Below are 25,273 nucleotides of genomic sequence, written 5' to 3' on the forward strand. Positions count from 1 at the left end.
AATCTCTATATTCCACCCAGAGCACGAGGCATCAGCCTTGACTAATTTACACTATTTCAGTTTGACTTCTCCATGATAACGCTCCTATAGCATATTGCATGTGTCAACACTCAACCTGCTCTATATCCCTACCTATGGCTTATCTCAGAAAAACAACCCCATGATCTTGACAACAAAGTGAAAGGTGAACTTCAACATCTGTAGTAAAAAGAAAAGGAGTACTTGTGGCACCGTAGAGACGAACAAATTTATGCTCAAATAAATTTGTTAGTCTCTACGGTGCCACAAGTACTCCTTTTCTTTTTTGCAGATACAGACTAACATGGCTGCTACTCTGAAATCTAACATCTGTAGTGTTATGAACCATGTTACTCAAAATAAGATTGCAAGATAACTTAAGTCATTTAATATGCTGCAAGCACATACATGTAAATCTCTCAAGATAATCACTCTTAAAACTTATGACAGTATTGCTTTGGCAGAGGGGTGGGAATGGGATGGGTAATCTTCATGTTGAACAGCTCTGAATATGAACATGGCAAGCTAGGAACTGCTAGAACAGTAATAATGTTCTGTATTTCACTGTACACCAACATCGCTACTGTGGCTCAAAAAACAAACACCATCTTCATACCCCCTCTACTGAAAGAGGCATGCTTTGGTAGCCACATAAGGCATGCCTTTCAAGGAAAATAGTAATTTACCTAATTTTCCCCCTTGCTGAAAACAGTGGATTCAAAAAGTTCTTTACATGTGGAATTGAGACATTCATGACATCAACAGCGTAACTAATATAGCCATATCAAATCCCGTCTAAACTGATCCACTTTCTAAAAATGAAAATTGGGCCCAAAGCAAAGACTTAAACACTTTCAACTTCAGTGAAGTTTGAACCCAGATCCAAACTTTGCAATTTGGTCCCATCTGTACTAAAAACTCAATAGAAACATCTTCTGCCCTCATATTTGAAGCATAAAGCAGAATTTAAAAGCGTGTAGAATATGCCCCATTTATTCAGTCTTCAGAACTCTGACCTCTGGAAACTTTTAAAGAATAAATGATTTGTGATTGTATGTTTAAAGTTTTGCTTCCAATACAAATTAAGCCATTCAAGAACATTAGTCAAACACAAGTTATTGGGATCAATAAAGGTGTAACTGGGTGAAATTTAACGGCCTGTGCTATGCAGGGGTTCAGACTAGACCATCTGTGGTCCTTTCTGACCTTAAATTATGAATCTATGGAAAATAAATGCAGCATACAAGAGGGAGCACATCTATTCAAGCACATGGCTTGAACACAAAACTGGGAATCAGGATATCCATAGATTCATAATTTAAGGTCAGAAAGGACCACAGATGGTCTAGTCTGAACCCCTGCATAGCACAGGCCGTTAAATTTCACCCAGTTACACCTTTATTGATCCCAATAACTTGTGTTTGACTAATGTTCTTGAATGGCTTAATTTGTATTGGAAGCAAAACTATATATATATATTATATATATTAATATTAGTCTGTGGGACTGGAAGAGGAACTCGGAACAGACTTCAATGGTGACTTGTTCAAAGTCATGTAATTCTCTGTGCTCAGTTTCAGTGTCTGTATGATGGAGTAAATCCCTGACCAAGGAAACAAAGTTTCATTCTGAGGATTTATTTATTAACATGTGTGCAGTGCTTTGAGATTTCTATTTTTTAAAATATGTGGGAGAAGCTGAGACATTACAGTGACAGAGATCATAGGAGCACCTAGATAGATTTCAATAGATAGATGGAGAAAAAAGCACTAAGAACGTGGAAAGTATCATTATTATTTAAATGGGTGACAACACTTAAGTGGAGTCTGACATTCAAGAGTTTTAAAAGCAAAATATTAAGTAAATATGAAGCTCTTTACTGAGTAAGTCACATTGTTTTGTTTTAAATTTCCATTTATTTTCTATAACTGGACATGTTTCTCATTGTTTTATGGTCCATCATCCTGGCTTACTCTGCTTCTATTCAACATCATATGCTGCAGGCTGTTGCTATGTCACCATCTGCAAACACAAAAAGTTCTTGGGCAAAGGCATAAACAACCCTGATAGATTCAATAAATAAAGATGTAATGCAGAGAATTTTCAAGAAATTAAAATTCACAATCACCACGAACTACATTCCGTATTTCGGTCTACTGACAATTAAGTAAACATTACATTAGCCCTCCTTTTAAACACTCTGATTAATGGAATGACTGCCCTGAAGCTAGGGTGTACAGACACCAGATCTGGGCACTAAAACAGAAAGTCTTCATGGCAATGTTTCCATGAAGAGAGGATTTTTCAGACACGATTATGTAGTATTTACATTGCAATTCCTTATACAAAGTAAATAGCCAACACCATATTACTTACAAATTAGTTATACTCTAAACAGACCTAAACTACTCCCATATCAAAAGTTTCTCAGAGAACACTTGTTAAGTTCCTGCACACACATACTACTAAGGTGCTGTACAACATGTTCTTCAAATCAAGAGTGGGAAAATATTACAGGAGTCATGGCGTGGGGGAGGCCATACGGGACCATTATGATCATCTATAGTCTGACCATAAAAAGGCTTCAGAGTTTTATCTAGCAATTCCTGCATCACACCAATAACTTCTGGTTGCCCTTCAACAGACTTTTCAAAAAGACAAGCTAGATTTAAAAACTATCAAGCTATGGAGAATCCATCCTGACACTTGGTAAGTTGTAACAGTGGTTAATTACGCTCACTTTAAAAAAAAAAAATGGTGCCTTATTGCAGGTTTGAATTTGTCCAACTTCAGCTTCCAGCCACTGAATCTTGTTATGTCTTTGTCTGCCACATTAAAAACCCCTCTATTATCAGAAATATTTTCCCCATGTAGGTACTTGTAGACCATGATCAACTCATCCCTTTACCTTCTCTTCGGTAAAATAAACAGATTGATCTTAAATCTCTCACTTGAAGACAGGTTTTTAAAGCTCTTCCAGGCTCAGCAAGGGCAATCACTTGTGGAGGGATGCCTCACCCTTTGCTAATCATTGGAGAAAGAGGTCTTTCCCTGTGCACAAGGTATCAGAATGTATACAAGCTGGCAGATGAGGATACTAGTGGCAAACACTAGGGATTTGAGAAAAGTAGCTCCAAACTTCCATAATCCAGACCCTCTCCAGCCTGAATGGATCTAGCTGAACTACACTCGTGACTCAGCCAGACAACACAGCCATAAAATGGTTTATCAATAAGAGCTGGCACAATTCAAAAGTGGAAGAGATCACTAGACAAATAAGCTATCACAGATTGTTACTTTCATAATCCACAACAAAAAAGTACCCACACAATTAACATCAGGCTACATCATCATCCCCACACCTTCTCTAAACAAAATGGAAGACGGAGCCACTTTACACTGGCATAGTTCACTGGAAATAATGTAAAGCCATTAAGCCGCTGTCCAAGATGCCAGAGAGCCCTAAATAAATAAAAAGGATCAGGTTGGCCTGCCTAGAGCAGGAACGTGGAGGTTAGAGCTCTATGCTACCAGCCACGGGACCCAAGTTTGGGAGGGATAGAGGGGACTGTCAAAGAACTGTATTAGTTACCTTAATTATATTAATAGTACAGTGGGGGGAACTTTGCAAAAGAGGAAAGAAGTGGAGGGGCGCATCACTGACTAGGGAAAGCAAGAATATCAGAAAAAAACTGCTACAATACAATGACTACATTTGAGTCTTGGGTTAAGAGGTTTTTCCAATCCCGCAGGAACTGAAAATGCTGAGAGGTAGCAAACTCAACCACTGGGAGAAGACATGAAGGGGAAGTACCCTGCAACAGCCCCTCTGACCCATGCAAGAGAAGCACAGTTAGGCTTCAGAAAGGAACTCCAATCTGAAAGACTGCAGACACTGCGGCCTTGGCTACACTTGCAAGTTAGAGCACATTAAATCAGCCCCGGGCACCCTAACTCCTCAGGTGTCTACACTGGCAAGGCACGTAGAGTGCCTGGATTCCACGGCTGGAGCACCCCTGGTAACCCACCTCCACGAGAAGCACAGAGCTTGCTGTGTGGTGCCAGTATGGATGCCCTGGTCTAGTAATGCGCTCTGATCAGCCTCCAGGAAGTGTCCCACAATGCCTGTTCTAGCCACTCTGGTCATCACCTTGAAGTCTACTGCCCTGCCCTCAGGTGACCAACTGTCAGACCCACCCTTTAAATTCTCTGGGAATTTTGAAAGTCCCCTTCCTGTTTGCTCAGCTAGGTATGGAGTGCTCTCATCACATCTTTCCAGGTGACGATGCCTCCACGTGCCAGGCAATCCCCAATATGGAGCAATGGCGAGGTGTGGACTTCATCAATGTTTGGGGGGAGGAAGCTGTCCAGTCCCAGCTGTGCTCCAGCTGTAGGAATTACGATACCTACGGGCAGATATCAAAGGCCATGATAGAAAGGGGCCATGACCGGGACGCAGTGCAGTGCAGGGTAGGGTTAAAGGTGAAGGAGCTGCAGAATGCCTATCACAAAGCGTGGGAGACAAACCGACACTCCGGTGCTGGCCCCACAATCTGCCGGTTTTACAAAGAGCTGGATGAGATACTTGGGGGCGACCCCACCTCTGCTCCAAAGAGCATCATGGACACTTCAGAGGCTGTGACAGCCCAAAGTTCCACAAGGCAGGAGGAGGAAAGTGGGAGCTGAAGCGGAGGGAGGCCAAGAGCCAGAGGACAGCACAGCATCCCTAGATGTATGCAGCCAGGAGCCAGTCACAGCGGACAGTTCTTGGGGAAGAACAAACAGCAGGTGAGGTGCCCAGTAAGCAGCTTTTATTTTGAGAAGGGAGTTGTCCAGTGCAGGATGTTGGGGCGAGGAGGGTTGGAGAAAGAAGGGTTAGGGCTTCGTGCATGCCTAGATGCAGAATAGGGCGTTGATATACTCTCTTACATCGCAGTAATCTGCCTCAGTGATCTCATCGAAGGTCTCATACAGAACCTGGGCAATCCGCTTGCGCAGGTTCCTTAGGAGAGCTACTGTGCTCCTTTTCCCAGTCAGGCTAATATGTCTGTGCCATTGTGCCATTGGGGCGGGAGGACCATTGCTACACACAGGCAAGCCGCATAAGGGCCATGCTGGAAGCCGCGTTGTTGCAGAAGACCCTCCCTTACTTCCCAGGTCACCCTCAGCAGCGAGACATCTTCCAGGATGAACCCATCCTGTAGAAAATGTGTGGACAGTGTTGAGTATAGGGGCCCCCTGCAGCTGTTGGCTCTCCCCAAGGCACAGGACCACAGAGGACAGTACGGCCCTGGAACAATTAGTCCCCGCTGCCCCTGTGGTTACTCACCATTTCGAGGCTCTTGTGGGTTATGTGCGCTCGCCTTGAGACAGGCAGTTTGTGCTATTGTGTGCACTGAGCTTGACTGGATAAGTTTAACTTTGGATAAGTTCAGCCAAATCATTGCTCTGTCTAGTGTGAACAAGGCTGCCTCTGTTAAATGTTGCATTTTGGCTTTACAGATGCAACCTTGAGATCCCAGCCGTCCTTGTTATCAAAGGCCAAAACGCTGCAAAGATTCAGGAAGCGTCCACGAAAAAGCAAGGCGGACTTTCTGCATGAAGTGATGCAGCAGTCCCTTAATGAAAATCAAAAAGCGCAGGAGTGGGTGGAGACCGAAAGGAGGCTCCGTAAGGAGAATGCAGATCACTGGCACCAAAGCACGGAGTGGCTCCTAATCATTATGGAGCACCAAGTGGACTCGATGCAGGCGCTCACAGCACTGCATACAGAGCAGATTTGTGCCCGCCCCCTTCTGCAGCCCTTTTCCCAAAACTTTTTCCCTTGTGTCCCCATGTCACCACCAACCCACTTTCCCCAACATCCGGTTTCTTATCGCCACCAGCTGCCTCCAACACCTTTAGCTTCACTGCCCAGCCCTGTAAACTACGACCCTTACCCACTGCACTCAACCCCCATCACCATGCATTTTAGCCAGCCTGAAGTGCAGCAGTCATTGCAAGACACTCCAGACAGTAAGGCTGAGTATATCAGGACATATGCAAACCTGTGATTGTTCCGTTCTCCACCCTGCCCCCCCCTTCCCTCCTCTCACACAGCACAGATGCGTCATGCCATGTGTTTTTCTCCAGCAGTGGTGTTTCTTTTCAATAAATGAATTTTTTGGTTTTGGAAACATTCTTTATTGCATTAAGATACCGTAGGCCATGAAAGCAACAGGCACTGCTAGTCAGTGCATCATACGTAGCAAACACAGATGCCTACTAGCACTGGAACCACTGCACATCACTCCTGTGCAGGGCACCAAGCATTACCGGTGGCTTTCAGCATCAAACTGCTCCCTCAAGGAATCCCTAATCCTTACGGCCCTGCACTGGACCCCTCTAACAGCCCTGGTCTGTGGCTGTTAGAATTCAGCCTACAGGCATTCAACCTTAGCGGCCCATGCCTGACTGAAGCTTTCACGCATCCCTTCACAAATGTTATGGAGAGTACAGCACACTGCTATAACCACAGGGATGTTGTCATCGGCCAGGTCCAGCTTCCCATACAGACAGCACCAGTGGTCCTTTAAAAGGCTTAAAGCACACTCAACAGCCATCCTGCACTGACTCAGCCTGTTGTTGAACCACTCCTTGGTGCTGTCAAGGCTCCCTGTGTATGGTTTCATGAACCATGGCATTAAGGGGTATAAGGGCTCCAAGGATCACAATGGTCATTTCGACTTCCTCTATGGTGATCTTCTGGTCCAGGAAGAAAGTCCCAGCTTGCAGCTTCCTGAACAGGCCTGTGTTCCGAAAGATGCAGACCTGCCTGCATTAATGTCCGTGAAATGCCCCCAGTGATACACAAGCGCCTGGAGAACCATCGAGAAATACCCCTTCCGATTTATGTACTCAGAGGCTAAGGGGGCTGGTGCCAGAATTGGAATATGCATGCCACCTATCATGCCTCCGCAGTTAGAGAAACCCATTTGTGCAAAGCCATCCTCAATATCACACACATTGCCCAGAGGCACGGTTCTTCTGAGCAGGATGCGATTAATGACCCTGCACACTTGCATCAACACGATTCCAGCAGTCGACTTTCCCACTCTGAACTGGTTAGTGACTGATCAGTAGTTGTCTGGAGTAGCCAGCTTCCAGACTGCAATCACCATGCGCTTCTCCACTGGCAGGGGAGCTCTCAATCTTGTATCCTTGTGCCACAGGGTGGAGGCAAGCTCAGCACACAGTCCCATAAAAGTGGCTTTCCTCATCCGAAAGTTCTGCAGCCACTGCTCGTCGTCCCAGACTTGCATGACGATGTGATCCCACCACTCAGGGCTTGTTTCCCAAGCCCAAAAGCGGCATTCCATGCTAGTGAGCATGTTTGTAAATGCCACAAGCAATCTCGTCAACACGCATAACGCATATGACACATCATCGTTGGATTCCTCACTATCACTTTGTAGCTTAAGGAGTAACTCGACTGCAATACGTGATGTGCTGGCAAGACCCATCAGCATATTCCTCAGCAGTTCAGGATCCATCCCCGCAGACCGAAAGGGAAGACAGAGCGTTCAGTACAAAAAACTTTGAAAGATTGTGCCAAATGTGGATGGAAGCACAGGGACTGCTGGGATGCAAAGTGATGCATCACGGGGCATTGGGACAGGACCCAGGATGCCTCGCGGCCTCCCTCCCCCTTCCCACAAGCCTCAGCGCCAGAATGGGAAGAGGTGCTCTGTGGGATAGCTGCCCATAATGCACCGCTCTGAATACAGCTGCAAGTGCTGCAAACTGCGCTTGCAGCTGACAGTGTGAACACACGGCAGCGCTTTCACTACTGCTGTCTCCGGTGTTTAACTGATTTAACTCCCGGCACGCTACATCTGCAAGTGTAGCCATAGCCTGAGTGTGATGGAAATCAGGTGGGGAGGAAAAAAATTTGCTTCTTCTAGTCATGTAGAAGAAACCAGTACCAGTAGCTGGGTAGCCCAAGCTACAGATAGCCCCGTTAGTAAGGGCTTGAACAGCATGCAAATCACCAGGATTATGAAATAAGCGTCAGCAAGCACATTGTACATTCCATGCGCTTTACCTATGATTAAAAAAAGTTGCACTTTTTCCTCTTTTATGGCTCCAGTTCTTTTTTCAGCCACTTTTAACATAATGTTAAATGTTAACATAAGGAAAAGGACATTACAAGACAAGCCCTTCTAGGTCACAAGGAAAGAACATTTATTACTAAGCTAACCCTAAGTACAAGAATAAAGCATATGCAATCAACATAAAATAGCTATACATCGCATGTACCCTGTACAGGAATCTTTGCAATCAGTGAGTCAATGCACTAATAGAACACAGGAACTCTACACTGCTAAGATTAAAGAGTTTGGGGAAGGGTGTTTGTAAAGAAGGTTTGGTACAAGTAAATATATTCAGATGCATTTAGAGCCTACTGTTACAGGAAGCTCTAGGCCTCAGTCAACAATGTACTAGGAAAACAAAATTAGAAGGGTTTCCTTTATTTGCAAAGTTAGCCAAAATTCTTCTGCAGTTGTTTCCCTTACATTTAGGTCTCTTTCGCTATTAGCTCAGACCCAATGGCATCTTTTCCATCCACTCTTCAGTTTACTCTGTCAAAATATTGTAAATAACTTGTTTCCACTTTGGCAGGACAGACTGGCAAAAACAAAAGGAAAGCATCTGGACTAACAAATAAGTCATGACTAACTTTTTTTGCTTAATAAAAAAAGCACCCCCTGACAACTGATGCAAGGTGGGTATACACATGCACACAAGTTATGAAATATACATAAAAAACCTCTTTGATTTAGCTACGACACTGATTACATAACTAAGTATGTGAGGCAACTGATAGTTTCTTGGAGCAACATCAGCGTGGCAAATGTAACCATTGTAAAAGGGAACAAGGTAAATTAACTTGAATCTTGAAATGACAACTGAATTTTAGTCCATGATAGGTCTCCGTTTAATAAAGGCAGCAAGGACAGCGTATGCTGCGTGTGCAGTTGCAGTCTCTGCTCAGTGGGGCAGAATCCTGGATGTGCTATTGCGTGTCAGGAATGTGGGTCCTGAACCTGGGTGCTAGTCAGTGCCAACCTGCCGCCGAGGGACCTGCTAACAATTGCTAGGGTAGAAGCTGAACCTCAACAGAGGACTCCAGTCCTGGAACATGATTGGCTCATAGCTTCCATATAAACCTAGCACAGGAACCGGAAATTGTCTGTACAACTGGGATTCACTCTGCTCTGGACGGTTTAACTCATGCTCCCCAGCTGCACTTCCTGGCATTCCAACCCAGCTTGATTCCCAACATCTGGTTTTTTTTTTTTTTTGGTCACACTTAATATTCTGGGCACATTAATCAACGGTTTCAATTTCCTTGAGAATCCAACTGGTCAATAGGTTATCTGTAACCATGACTTAACCATCTAGAACATAGGGTTGCCAAGTTTGGTTGGATGTATTCCTGGAGGTTTCATCACATGACATAATCTTTAATTAAAAATGAATCTTTAATTCCTGGACATGCCAGGACAATCCTGGAGGGATGGCAACCGTACTAGAACACCATCTTCTGATGTGCTTATATCTGTCTATAACACATATTATTCCTGGTTATAACAGGCTTGTAACAGTTGCCCTTTATAAACATAAGCTGAATAAAACCTGTGACTTTTTAAATTGTCACCCTCTGATGAGTCTACATTTGTATGCTGTATCATGACTGGCATCAAAAAAGGCAACACCCAAATATCAAAGAATCCTGGAGGCACTAAAGGGTCTGCAAAACTGTGGAGCTTTATGAAAGACAAAAGGAGAGTTAAGAGGAGATGTGTGTACAAGCTGTAGCCAGAATAATACAAAACAATGCCGCATCCCAGGTCAGAGAAGGCTCTTTAGGATTTGTAGAATTCTCTGTCTTAGAAACTTATTATGGGGCCTCCATTACCACAGAATCTGGGTGCCTCTCAACCATTACATGCTAATATCTCTATTTTAGAATTGAGGAACTTAGGCACACAAAGACTAAGTGACTTGTCTAACATCACACAGGAAGTTTGTGGTTGAGCAGGGAACTGAACTTAGGTCTCCCAAGTCCCAGGCTAGCACTCTAACCACTGCGCCATCCTTCCTCTCTAATGTCAAAGTAAATCCTGTCCACCAGCAGTTCTCGACCTTCTCCACACCATGACTCCATGTTACAAAAGAAAAGTTTTAGACACTACCGCTTTCCCATCTAGTCAAAAAGTGCAAGCAACTGTGACTGACACACCCCCACACACACCCACCTACCCACCCCGCTCGCTTTCCTGGACCTATGCGCTGTTCAGGTTTGGGACCTATGCCCAGCAATTCCCATGCCAGATTATTAACTTCTGTGCTATTGGACAGTGATGCAAAGTTATTGTAAGCAATAAATGTGCACGCCCAACTGATCACTGGATAATGATCATGAATAAAAATATTAACAAAAAGAAAGTATTTTCCAACAATGTGCTAGACCTGATAAAAAATAAAGATACTGCAAAATAGCAACTAGAGGCAAGAAAAACATCTATAGGACATGTAGAAACTGAATTTTTTCTATCTGTTCTTTAGATATACAATGAAAAGATATTTATGCCTTGCCTAAAAAGAGACAGAATGCCAGGAATCCCAAACACAAATTCTCCACCTAAAATGCAGAGTTAAATTGGATGACTACTTCTCCTACTGGAAAAGGAAAAAGTTGCCTTTTTAAAAATACAATGCCCTGTGTAGGAAAAAAAGCATTAAATGTTCAGCTATTCTCATTTTGAGCTCCAGTCTGCAGCCCCTCCATGTTTTCTTCAAATCAGAGAGGCACACAGAATCAGATTCAGGAAAGCATCTGTATTCAGGACAGCACTTACGCACGTACTTAGGTTCAACTGAAGTTAGACAAGTGAGAGAGAGTATTTTCCTACACAGGGGGTCAGTTTAACCACATGCTTTAAGACTTTTTCTGAATCATGATCATAGGCAAGTCACAACAGAATCAAGCCCTTAAAAAAGTATGTGAAGTCCAGTTCATTAATTTGCAAGTCATTTTTATGACAGATAGGGAGCTGCTCAGTAATAATTTAAGACTACTGATATGTGATACTGGTATGAATACTGTAACTGACTTGGTCAGTGAGGTAACATAACTATGGGGGTTATTAGAATTTCCCATATGAATGACTGCATTATCTAAATTAACAGGGGGCTTTTGAAAGAACAAACAGGAAGGTAACACATTGGTTCACCAGATAAGAACATCTCCGGCACACACTTAGAAGACAGTGGAGTGATCAAAAGAGCTAAGCAGTTTTTGAAGGATGTTCTCCCTGATACTGGAAAGAGAACTGATTTGTGAGTTAAAGGCAGAGATTGTCATCCAAACCCTACCAGTCTTGGGAGGTGCATAATCTGTTTATACCTACCAGGGTCCTCATGCATAAAATGGGCAGACACCTGATAAACTAGAAAACATGAGTATAATCTGTTTTATTATTTTTAAGATCTTTTTTCTGCATAATGTTTGTTTTAAATAAATAATATTGCTCTAAAAAGGCTGTATGGTCATTGGGTTCCTCTGTCATTGCTCCCAAAGGGATCAGAAGAGCAAGGTTTGAGCCTAAATCAGACCTGCTGAGATAATCCCAATGAGCACCAGAAGACCTGCAGCCCAAGGCCTGGCCTGAGAGCGGGAGAATCACATGATTCCACCCTGAAGCAGGTGACAAAGGCTTGAGGGGGCAGAGCCCAGAGGAATCAGAGGTGCAGTTAGCCTGGTACCTGTGACAAGTTTATGTCCCCACCTTTCCAAATGCAAGCATAAGGGTTAAAATAGGGAGTTCTGGGCTGACAACTACACACACAAATACACTGCAACAGTTGCACGTATGCTTCACTGCAAACCACAGATTACAAAGTTAACAAAAAGAGGGAAAAAAAGCATTTCCTGAGTTACAAGTCCCTAGGCTCACTTCATTTGCTCTGCCTTGGAGACCCTATCACGATTAGGGCCCTGAGAAAATCATGGATTTTTTTTTTTTTTAAATCAGACAGCGTCATGGGTAAAGTGGCAGTTTTCATGAGACGTGCACAGCATGCAGTCAACGAAAGGTCACTGCTGCATTCCTTTGCACAAAACCAGCCGCTGAGTCCTGCCCTGCCCCAAACTGCTGCAATTTACTCCAGGGGCTGCAGACTTTTTCCTCCCTTTCTTCCTTTCTCCTGCTCAGTTCCCACCTTCCAAGCTCACTCACCAAAACACGAGACCGGCACATGTGGATGCCCAGGGCCACCTCCCCGCTGTTGGAAAAATTGTATCACTGAAATTGATGAAACTGCGATTTTCTCAGGCTCCTAGTCATGATTTCCACACCCAGAACGGCAAAACCATTTCAGACTTCTGATGCAGTCAAACATGGTCAACAGCCTTTCGGGCAAAAACTAAGCAGAAAAGAAAAACATCCAATTGCCCTAGGTGCCTCTGATACACTTCCATAGCACTTTGCGGCCAAGGATCTCAAAGCATTATGCTTACATAACCTTAATCATGCAATGCTATCTTCATTTTAGAGATGGGGAAACTGAGGCACAGAAGTTAAACGACTTGCCCAAGGCCATGCAGGGAGTCCGTAGCAAAGCCAGGGCTGAAATCTTGGCTCTATTAAAGTCAAAGGGAGTTTTGCCATTGATTTTAATGGGGCCAGGATTTTATCCCAGGTTTTCTGACTCTCAGACCTGTGCCCTATCCATTAGGGCCACACAGCCACTCCTCACAATCTCAAATCTCCATGTGTCAAAGTATCATAAGATAAAATCTAAATGCTCCTCATTGCATATGGTTACAGGTTACTGAATTTTAGCAAGATTTTTAGCAGTGCCTAACTCCTGTTTTCAAAAATAATTTAGGAGCCAAAACCTCATTGAAAGTCAATAGAATTTAAGTAATTTAAGTGCTTAGGTAGATTTTGCAGGCTTGAAGAAGACAGGTGCTTTTGAAAATTTTACCTAACTATACAGTAATTCATACCCTTTAGATAAAATGCAGCAGATATAGCTGCAATTTTAAAAAGGTCAATACCTTGGAGAGATTTATTTTTTTAAATATACTGTGAGACCCAGACCAGTGGGGTACAGGAGTCTGGTCCTGTTGGGATCCACTGCTAAAGGACCCTCCCCCAGCCTAAGACTACTGATATGTGATACTGGTATGAATGCTGTAACTGACTTGGTCAGTGAGGTAACATAACTATGGGGGTTATTAGAATTTCCCATATGAATGACTGCATTATCTAAATTAACAGGGGGCTTTTGAAAGAACAAACAGGAAGGTAACACATTGGTTCACCACATAAGAACATCTCCGGGATTCCAAATAATTGCGGGGGACAACGAAGGAGATAACAGGAACGGGAGTGAGGTCACAGGGCTAAATGAAGGGGACCTGACGGGGACACTGAGCAGAGAACCCCAGACAGCACCCACTGCTCCTCAAAGGTGTCAAGGAAGCCAGCAGATGCCGCCCAGAGGAACTCTGCCCAGATGTGTGAATGGACTGAGGAGCAGAAATAGGCCCCACAGTCGCAGGAAACCCCATCGTCCAACCTCCTCTCCCTGGTTTTGCAGATGGCCATTTTGGCCAGGACTAGGAGGAGGTTGACAAGGAGGTCCCATGCATTTTTTTGAGGCCACGGATGGAGAGTGTGTGGATGAACAGGTGAGGGGAAAAGTGCAACCAAAAACATAACATGATGTCCAAGAGGAGCCGGAATAGGGGCTGCAACCTGGCACACTACAGATATACATGCGCCAGGGTCTCCCTCACACCGCAAAAGGAGCGGTTGTCCGGGAGGGGAGTGAACCATGCCAAGTACATGCCCGTGCTCATGGCTCCGTGAAGGAGCCAGCTGCTGACATCCCTGGCGGGCCTTGGGACCAGGGTGGAATATAGGCTGGCCCACTGGGGTTCCTCACCCTCCAGAGGTGGCAGGATGCCTCGCCACTTCGTGTCAGGGCAGGACGCAAGGGTGAGGATGTGAAGGGTGTGGAGCACGAGCATGTACAGATGTTTCCTTGGCGCGGTCCGGAACTGAACCAGCTGCAACTGAACTCATGCAGCTGGCTCACGGTAAAGGGGCGGGATGGCCGGGAAGGTCCACGGGGCAGGAGCCCAAGGAGTCTGGTAGAAGGCAAATATACTGGCCATTGGATGAATAGTTTTCTGTTCCCTGAGTGACCAGAGCAGGGGCTGCGCTAGAGCAATCAAGAACCTGCTAGAACCAATTAAGACAGGCAAGCTAATTAAGACACCTGGAGCCAATTAAGAACATACTAGAATCAGTTTTGGCAGGCTAACAAGGACACCTGGTTTAAAAAGGACCTCCCATCAGTTAGTGGAGGGCATGCAAGGAGCAGGGAGTGAGAAGGTGTGCTGCTGGAGGACTGAAGAGTACAAGCATGATCAGGCTTCAGGAGGAAGATGCTGCAGTGAGGATAAAGAAGGTGCTGGGGGGGAGGCCATGGGGAAGTAGCCCAGGGAGTTGCAGTTGTCATGCAGCTGATACAGGAGACATTGTAGATAACTTATCCACAGGGCCCTGGGCTAGAACCCAGTGTAGAGGGCTGGCCTGGGTTCCCCACATCCCCCCAACTTCTGATCAGACACAGGAGGAGTTGACCTGGTCTGTGAGCAACACCAGAAGAGAAAGGGATCTGGCCTGTCCCCGACCCACTAGGTGGGACACAGAGACTGTGGGGATTGTTCTCCGTTTCCCCCATGTTGGCCAGTGATGAGGTTAGCTGAGTGAACGGCAGGTTTGAGCCTCTAGCAGAAGCAGCCAAACTGAGGGCTGCCGTGAACCTCTGAGGTAAGCAAATCCGCCAAAAAGCGCAGGACCCACCAAGGCAGAGGAGGAACTTTGTCACAATATATTTAACTTGTCTTCTTAATTGCTACACTACAGTGTGGAGTATTTTATCTTTTTTCTCTTTGTGGGAAAAAATAAATATATATTTATGCAGGTGTTCTGAATGGAGCAGAAAGAAATATGTTTGATTTTGCTTTTAAGTCCAATTTGCAGGATATAATATCCCATCATGTCCAAACCTCCCTCTCTTTCTCTCTCCATGCATGCACTAGAATCTGCAATTCCTACCACCTCAGCAAATAGTGCTTTGCAGTTAGTGACACAGAACCAGATGAAGGAGACCATCACATTGCCTTACCCCTAGGGAAAAAAAAAAAAAAAAGCAGCTAGAGTTTTGTTTAGGTGTTTGTTTAATACTTATTTCTGGGGGATAGAGTTGTGGATTTTTGAAAAAAATTCCATACAGTACTTTTGGAAGAGAATTTTGGAAGACACTCCCACATCTTAACTTTACAGTATTTATACAGTAAATCAAAATGTAACCTTAAGAAGTTACCAGAATCTCTTTTAATGTTCAATTTAACACCTGTAACGTCTAATCCCACATGTCAAAACATCTGAAAATTACCTGCAAAAGTCAGAGGGATTTTGAGGGCTTTGTACTAGCTTTTCCTAAAGACGCACCAAGGTCACAGTTGAATGCCATACCCAGGGGAATGTGCACTTTATTGAGATGCTGGCACGCAAATGAAAATAAACGTTATTCTTCCAGCGAGCCAACTCTCCAACATCTCAGCGACTCTGCTTGCTTTGGAAGCTCTCCAGTCCCATCTTTCTGTATATGTTATTGGATATGTATTTTATAAGCACCCTTCTTTTGGTTATATTTTGCTGTTCCTAACTTATTCCATTTCATACTTCATGTGAAAATAAACCTCTCAACATTTCAAGAAAACAACTGTTCCCTGGCAACAATTAGTGGAAACTGTTGTCATCAGTATTTTACTTTGATTCAAGATAAAAACCTCAGTTCTCTTTCACGGATTTCAGCAAAGCCAACTGCTTAAAGGACAGTTTTCCACTCAAAAATAAGAGATTTGAAATATCTGAATTCCCAGAGTTGTGGGGGAAAGGAAAAACAAAGCAGCAACCTACACCATTCTGACTACTACAGTCAACTGTTCCACATTAAAAAACATTTTATCTTCCAGGTACCATTGTTACTTTATTTAAAAAAAAACAAAAAACAAAAAAAAACACATCAGAGCTTGGAATTCAACAACTAATCCCAGTTTTGAAGACAAGCAACTTCAATGTCTTACCAAGATAACGCGTGCTAATGTTAATTAGGCACCAAAAAAATAAGGAATAAATCTTCATTTTAAAAATAGAAAAATATGAATTACGTCTCCAGGAAAGGTTGAGTGAGGTAGATACTTAAGTGGGCTTTGAAGTGCCCCAAACTTTGCAACACAAAAGCTAACCAGGCAATCTGTCAGGGGCCTAAGGGCTTCAGCTAATTAATACTTATTTGCATAATTTGAAACAAAAATAAATGTAAGCCATCCTCAGATATCCTTGTGAGGATTCCCCTTTATAAAAATGTGCATCTCTCTCATTTTAGAGAGCTTTTGCAAAGCAAGGTATTGTTACCCCCCACGACCTCAGGCCAGGCAGCCAAGCTGAGAGGAGCAAGAGGCCACGTTACTAGCTAAACTAATACAGGCAACTTAAATTGGATGCCAGGGTGGATAAAAATCAATGATTTTTTAAAAAAATTTTAAAAAATCAGATTTTTATTTAAAATATTTTTCCCCTCAAAAAGCATTTTATCAAAAAAATCCGATCTAAAGATAGTTTTAATTAAGATACAGTATAGCTCAAAGATATCTCATCATGCAATAGGGATTATAAATTCTAATTCTATAGTATGAGAGAATATATTCATGTAATGTTTAAGAAAAGTTTTGTAAATGAGTTCCAATAGTCCATGGATTAGGACCCAATTTTATGGGGTTCCAGAAGCTTCTGTATAGATTATTTAGATTAATCTTTCTATCTACCCAATGGGACTCAGTGCTCAGTCTAGAAGATACCATCAGAAATGCTTAGCTTTGCAGTTCTCAAACTGTGGATTTGTGTCTCCAGAGATAACATGCTTGTTAACAGCAAAAAAAATTTTAAATAAAAAATATATAGAGGTGAGAAATAACAGACCTCAACTCTGTTGTCCCTCTGCAAATTTGTGTACACAGAGTCAATCCCTTACCTCTCTCAAAGTGCAAAGTTTCAAAAAGTTCAATGAATAGAAGATTGTTGGGGGTGGAACAGATCTGGACAAGCAAAAGAAGTTTGGAGACAAATGTGAGAAGCGAGGGACATATGCTTGTTTTGTTATAATATTATATGTTTGCTGTTGAAGAAAAAAATCCAGAATACTTAACATTGTTATTTTAGTTAAATAAAACCATTTAAATGTCTGTCTGGTGATATTCTCCTCCTAATACAGCAAGAAAATCCTCCAAACATTAATGATTAACCTGTTGAATTGGAGATATTTATGAAGTCATTGGGAGTGAACTATCTGCTTCAATTACCTTTGGTAAATAAAATAACCAAACAATCATTCATTTTCTGATATAGCTGTAAAACTGTAAAACTAATCTGAAAAGTTTTCAAAATAAATCACTGTTTAAAAATGTATAGTGTGTACCTTTTCAAAATGAAACCTACATCTATCTCTGAGTTGTGAAGAATATGTATTAAGGTTATAACAACCAACAAAAATGTACTTTTATGTAGAAAACCATGATTAAATAGAATCTTCCTGACTAGTGATTTAAATCATGATTTTAATCAATTTGATTTAAATCAAATCTACCCTGTTGGACACCAAATTTTGTTTAAAACCCAAGTCCCAAATAAATGTTACATTTTTAAAATTCCAATTAAAACAGCTGGCATTAGATTCCATCACCAGGACACTGGATATCAATTCAATGTTTTATATGCTGAATATTTTATAAATATACAGAGAAATTTCATGCCTTAAACACAATGAAAAAAAGTAAAGGAGAAGTTCCCCTACTTGTGATTTTTGAAGTCCTTGGCTGGAATCCCCTATGTTTGTATCACAGTTACAACACCTTGAGTGGACATGCAACTGCTGTACCAGGCGTTTTCCAAGCAGTGGTTAGAACATGTTAAATGAGGTCTTCAGCTAAAGTCCAGCTCCACCAATGCAATCTCTTTACATAGGAAAAAAAACACAAGTATTGTAGCTGCCCTGGTTCTGCTGGCCCTCTTAACCTCATCCCATCACACAGCATCCAAAAGCCCCTGCTCCCAGGAACAAGTGCTAGGCGCTATGCTACTGGTGCTTCCAGAGTGCCAGCACATACTGCTCCATCTGCAGTTGTCAGGTGCACTGTGTATTGGTGTGCCAATGCAATGTTGGCAAGTCACTGAAACAGACTTCCTGTGTGACCTTGGGCAAGTCACGCAGCCTCCCTGTGCCGCAGATCCTCATCTGTAAAATGTGGAGAGTAGCACTTCCCTGCCTTACGGGGATGTTTTGAGTATAACTACATTAAAGACTGTGAGGCACTCAGCTACTCCAGCTATGCAGGCCAGTCAGTACCTCAGACAGACAGATTAAATTGCTGCAAGGGGAAGAGATGCAACAAACTATTTTACACAGTTAGTGTCCTTATTTAAAAAGATGTACACTGAATTATGTTTTCTGGTGTCAATCTGTAGCTACTTTACTGAGTTGGGTTCAAGCTGCAAAGTCCAGATCCAGATCTGAAATTACTCACCATTTGGAGGATTTGGTATCCAGGGTTTTGTATCTGTCCACTAGCCTGACAGGAACCAGCTAAAGAGTTCAGATCCAAAGCTCCCATATGTTTGTGTGCAAAGTTTAGGGTCTGGCTGCTCTATAGAACCTTACACTGAGGGTCTTTTGCCATGCCAATTTTTAAGCCAAATAGCTTAGTGGATTTCATTTAACAGCATTAAGTAATACCACTGCCTGTTTCAACTCTAATGCATTGAGTTCATAAATAAAAACTCATGTGGGTTTTCATTTATCCATGTTTCAAATGCACCTATTACATTTCATTTTGTCAGTCTTGGATTCGGGTATTTTTGTTTTTATAAATGCCTAGTACAAAAGTAATGTTTTACCAGTGGGTGGAAGAGGATGCTTACTTAACCTACCATTAGCATTCCTTGCCGTACACCAGTTCATTTTCACAAATACATTTGCTTGCTGACTTTCCAAGAACTTGGAACTCTACACCTACAGCCTGAAGTCTCAGGCAAAAGTCAGAAACGTAGGCTGGCCTTAACATCAAATTCAGTAGCAAAGTCTAACTATCATCCAAGAGTAGCTCACCACCAATATATAGGTAGAAATTAACTGTAAGGAAAATGAGGTTGAGGCTTTCATTAGCACGAGTGAAAGGAAAAGGGTCACCTTATCTTCTCACAGAGAAGAGAAATAGGAAAACATATCGGCACTCACCGGAAAATTTCCTTCCTTTTATTAGGAAGATCCATGGATCTTCCTCACCTTGGGCAACATTTTAGGAATTGAGACAAAGATTTGGTGTCTGTTCACACAAATCACCACATGCCTGTTTAGTACTCTACTGCAGTACTAGCCATCCTGTTGAATCCAACCGGTTAACAGCAAATTCCTTTTACTGACTCTTTGGCTATCCTGTGTAAACACACGCCACACTAAATGTATTCAGAAATCAGTGGCAACATTTCTGATCTTGTGCAAATAGGAACACAGATGCAAGAGTCTGTGTATTTTTGTGCGTCAAGTTGTTTGTTTATTATTGTCAAGAACATGAGGTGGCTTACTTTGGGACAGCTCACAATAGGAGCTATTCCTGGAAAGCAAAGAAGTCCTGCTGTTTTAAGGAAAACAACACTACTGCCAAATGAACGTTGTCCAGCAGATCAAATACTAAAACCATCATTCCTCATCTACGAACAGAGCTGAGAAAGCACATCATGTGGGCAATGGAGGTTTTCTGGGGGTCTGGTATGAAAAGAATATACAGGTTTCTGGTTACATCTCTATGCACAGAAAGTTTGCATTGGGGGGGGGGGGGGATATGTGCAGAATAGCTTGGTTTGGTTTGGTAGCAGGGAGGTGGCATCTAAAGTGCTGTCAGCAGTAAGATTTATCAGGACACCCTTAGCTACGGGGTAAATTCTTTACTAAGAGATGGAAGAAAATACTCAACACTGCAGAGGAACTGTGATGGGGTCTACAAACCACACACTGGGCAACAAGGGGTTAAGGGATTTTGGGCCCAGACAGCCCTGCCCCACCACACCTGCAGCAAATGCTCCATCTGGTGAAGGAATTAGAAGACAGGGAAACAGCTCATTTTGGCAGTGGAGCTGGAAGTGAGCAGACCTGCAGCCCACAGTTACAGCAGCACAGAGCAGAGGGAAGCCTAAAGTCTTGGACATAGCTGCCCAAAGGGGCCCTCCCTGAGGGAAAGGAAGATCACCTTAGAGAGAGAAGTATCCCCCTCTTCTCCGCCTGTGGACCCTGGTAACCCCCTCTTACTTATTTGATTTGGACTTCCCCAAGAGAGGAAAGCCTTGGACTAAGCTGACTGGAGAGAGGGGGGAAAGAAGGGCAGCCTTGATGTCAGTTGCCAGACCACTGGTAGCTCAAAGGATGGAGTGGGAGGGACTGGGTTCCCCTCCCTGCCAGTCACAGGTTGCGGCCTTGACCACTAGGCTATGCTTCCCAAGCAAATCCCGAGTGAGGGCTATTACAGGAAGGTAAGCCTCAGATCTCATGAAACTTTAACAATGCAACCACAGAAGCATGTTCCTTCCTTGCTGCTGGGTGGGGGGGGGGGGGAATGGATGATAAGATAATTGTCTTTCAACAGCTTTTAATCAAGTAAAGGTTACTGATTACCCACCTGTCCTCTAGGTATAGCTGTTAGGGGCAGATCTCTCAAAGTCAAGATCCCCAGGCAGCCTGTACAATGCTGTGAGGTTTGATTCCATAAGGTATCTTTTCACTGAGTCCTCACCAAGTTCTCGCCAAACATTTCCAAACTTTCTCTGCTTAAAAAAGATCTTTTCCACTTGGTTTGTGTCTAGTTGGTGAACAGACATTAAACCACACTTAATTACAGAGTCCTCCATTCAATAATTGAACTCTGCCTGTGAGCCCTGCATGTTACATTACTATAATGGAGACTCACCCAATCATCATAATATAAGCACAGGACCTTAACCCAGGGAAGTAAAAAGGATCTTCCCCTCTTCTCAGCCAGTAGGGGCTGCGCTGAGTTAGTCTCATATGGCTGTCTCATCACTTTAACAAACAGTGCAGCATTTAGAAACCCAATGAAATATATCCAGGCCCATTGTCAGCAATTATTATTAATGTTATAATAATGATCATCATTATCATAAGATGCAGGCTAATACTCATCTTCTCTAGAATGTAAAGCTGATAAATACTACCAGCATCTCAAAAGGCAGAGATCTGGAGAGTCTAAACAAACAGCAAACAAATGAACAATGCACTGTTCAGCTCCTGACAGTAGCTGGCAAAGGGAAGGAGGATGATCTTGTGGCTGTAGCATGCTAAAGGAGTAAGGATAAATACAGCTGCACATTAAGGCAGATTCTTTCTTTTCTTGTAATGCTGTCAAGCAGCTGATCTTCACAAGAATATGCTCATACACCTTAAAGGAACACTCCCAAATTTAGTGTTGTCAAACTGACTTTTTTTAAAATGTATTTTTTCTGAGAGAGGAGTCTTTAAATAGCATGATCTGATTTTTTAAAGAGATTTTATTCATGCTTGTAAGGATTTTTTATGCACCCCTGCTGATGTTTAGAAAGATCTTTCAAGCAGAAAGAAGGGCAACACCAAACAACCTCAGCTCACACCCCATCCTTCTTTCTCGGTGTACACAATGTCAGCTGTGCTGCTGTTACTGGTGAACTCCCTCTTCCAGCACCTGAGGAGCATGCGAGCAAAGTTCTCACTTTAGTGCAGGGCAAGAGTGCAACTGACCAGCAACAAAAGAGCGACAATGATAGAAGGTACTGTAGAATGCACAAGATAAAATGGGAACAAAGCCTGTATCCCGATCTCTTTCGGTTACCGCGCTCTAAGGGGTTACATGGCACAACAAAAGCATCAGATAGAAATGTAAGAGACAAGGTGGGGGAGGTAATACCTTTTACTGTACCAACTTCTGTTCGTGAGAGAAATGATTTTTTGAGCTTACAATGTCCCTTTAACCAGTGCCTGAAGTGGTTGGGATCACAGACATGGCCAAAAAAAACACTTGTTTTTTAATCAAGCTGGGCTCCTGAGTGGCGCATTTTCAGTCTCCTCTTCCCTTTATGAAGGACTTTGGAAGTTGTTTTGTCAGGTTATGTTGGACCATCACTAGAGTTAGTATGTTAAAATTTAAAAATATCTCAACTAGTTATTGTCTCAATAGAAGTCTCTCTCCTCATTTAAAAACAATAGTAGTAAATAGGTAAATAGCTTCTCAAGCTAAAAACTGAATGTGATTATTATAAAATAAATATATACACGAAATTGTGAATTGTCTGTATCCAGCACATACAAATTTATTTCAGCTCAGATGACAGAACCCCACCTGTTTTCAGACCACTTTAAGCACTGCTTTTACCGATAGCACAGTGGAAATAGAGCCATCCAGACTTAGCAAACAGGAAGAAAATCCAGCCACCCCTCAAGAAGACCACCAGTAGATGGGCCAATACCAAATTAAGCGATAGTTTTGTCTCCTTCCTGTCCATTAGGTTGCAAGAATATTCTCTGCATAATGGACTAACTTCTTTACAAGTTTCTTACAAACAGGCAGCTCTTCTTTCCCTTAAGCCTTATTGTACTTAAATGCAATAAACACAGATTACACCACCTAATCATAACCAGTGTTATTGACTCTTACTAGTTGATACAGAAAAGAAAAGCCTAACCATTGGCCACAAGATTGGATAGGGTCTACCATACACACTTAGCAGCATCAGACTTGCTTTTCCCAGAGTGAATGTTTGAAATAATAAGGGAATGAAACAAGAAAAAGATTGACGGAATGGAAAAAAAATGAAGACCAATTGTTGGTGACGTGCCAGAGATTTAGTAGTTTTCTTTGTAAAGTGAGAGAAGAAGCATTTTGCTTTTTATACAGAAAAGTTAAAATAATCTTTACTCACCTGTATGACTTCTATCCCTCTTTTCCTGGAAAAAAAGAAAAGGACAAAGGGTTATATTAGTAAATGATGAATAGTAACAGAATTCAAATACTCAAAGAAATGCATTGTTTGATATTAGAACATGAAAGAAAAACTATGTTACAGTACTTAAGCCAATTCCAGGCCCCAATTCAGAAAAGCACATGCTTAAGTGCTGTCTTGAATAGGGACTAACTTCAGCACATGCTTAAGCATCATCCTGAATTGGGGCCTGGGAGGTGAGGTGGAAGATTATGCAAATTATATATCAGTGAATGGTCATAAAGGATGTTATACCGATGTAATTTATAAGCTACCAGGCAAAGGAAGCATAAGAGGTTCATGTTAAAGCAGGGAACTTGCTATTTTTAGTTCCTTTTCCCTGCTATCCTTTTCTCCTCACCCTTTAATGTAATTCTCACACCGTGGTACTACTGTCAACTACAGAATGGGTCAAATTCAGAGGTGACATGTAAGGGGATGTAAGTTTATCAGTCAGCAGGTGCAAGTTTAAGATGCTGCATTTTATTCTATCTTATTCGCGTCCTTCTACCATGCCCATCACCCTGGTACCTGACCACCTTCCACAGTCAAGTATCTACATGGAGATTTACATCAGTCAATTTTCCTCTTTTCAACCCCTCGTGGGCAAGAATAGGCTGAGAATTACCAAAGGGATTTTTAAGCTGTCCTAGAAATGTTAACAGGTTACAAGAGTTGCTGTCAATGGTGTGATCCAAAAGGTGGCCAGATCTGAGGCCATTCCTAATTCCTGCTGGAGTGAACTGCAAAGTCTTGGACTCATTAGGAAGCTCTGTGCCCTGCATATATAGCTCCATCTTTAAGGTTAATAGTTGCATCATGACTAAAAAAATGGGGCTGGCCAGGTCAGTCAGAGTGCCAGAGGTTGAGGAAGTCCATTAGAGGTACACCAACATAGCTAGAAGTTGCAAGTTAGGCTCACCCCAAAGTTGGCCCGTCATCTCTGGTGGCTCTGGCAAGGCAGCCTATATGTACACAGCCAGACAGGCTTCCTTTATTACATCCAACAAGCTGACACCACACTAAACTACGAGTAGAAATCCATGCCCGCTCCATGACACTTTCCCCTCTATATGCAGGCCATTTAAATGCAGAGCAATTTTCCCCCTCAGACTCAAAGAGAGAATTTAATTTAGTGAGCCAGTTCTTCAGAAGAGGCATTAGACCAGGATTCCTTTTACTTGCCTCTGCTAACTCCCCAGGTAGAAGTGAAAGATCCTTTGGCACAAGGAGGAAAAGGAAAACAAGAGTGAGTAACTCTGGCCAACATTCCCCTGCTGAATAAAACAGCAGTAGAGTCCATGGCTCTGTGTGTGGGTGGGGGGAACAGCTGCTGACTGCATAAGTGGCTGCCCCCGTTGTCTACCCAACCCAGAGTCTCCTTCTTCTGGAAGATAAGGAGGAGGAGAGACAAGCGATACAAATGGCTTCCTTCTCCTACCTCAAACTCTGGGAATCACACAGAGCTATGGGAAGCTTCCCTTATTTGTACACCTAGGCCACCCAGAGCTTGCTGCTCAGCAAGGACATTAAAATAGAAATAAATGAGGTAAAATCATCAAATAGAGAATCGGACAATCTCCAACTTCTTTTGTAGCCAGCAAGTTCCAGCTATTTTAAACACAATATTATTCAGCGAGCGATACAGGACACATACACATTGCCCATGGCATGGCAATTTGCTGCAGATTAACACACAGCAAATGAGGTTAACCAAACAGCTATTTCTAGTGTGGCTATGGAGAAAATATGATTCAGCAAAGAAAAAGTTAGTGACCAAATTTTACAATAACAGGTAGCAAGAAAAAGGAATTTAATGGCCAGGGAGAGGTTTAGAAAACAATGGCTGCAACCCAGTCAGAAGCATTCCAAGCATCTCAGAATACCCAGCGCTTAAGCTTCCAGCAAGCAAATGGGCTACAGTTTTGCCATCATTGCCTAATAATAAGGCAGAAAGACTGGGGCTGCTGCTGAAACATTCAAAGCCTCATCCCCCAATGCTCCCACAGAAGCGATGTTCCAAAGCCTCGTTATGGACAGAAACAAAC

At 42.8% G+C, this 25,273-nt stretch overlaps 1 protein-coding gene across 2 annotated transcripts in view; it reads right to left on the reverse strand.

The window, feature by feature from the left end:
• Positions 1–25,273, reverse strand: part of ITPK1 (inositol-tetrakisphosphate 1-kinase) — a 288,871-nt gene that overhangs the window by 169,498 nt on the left and 94,100 nt on the right. For both annotated transcript variants that reach the window (XM_048853263.2, XM_048853264.2), the window contains exon 2: positions 23,166–23,190. In XM_048853263.2, coding sequence (XP_048709220.1) covers positions 23,166–23,190 — 25 coding nt within the window. The remainder of the gene's footprint in view (positions 1–23,165; positions 23,191–25,273) is intronic.

The sequence above is a fragment of the Caretta caretta genome, chromosome 6, assembly GCF_965140235.1.
Source record: "Caretta caretta isolate rCarCar2 chromosome 6, rCarCar1.hap1, whole genome shotgun sequence".
Classification (NCBI taxonomy): Eukaryota; Metazoa; Chordata; order Testudines; family Cheloniidae; genus Caretta; species Caretta caretta.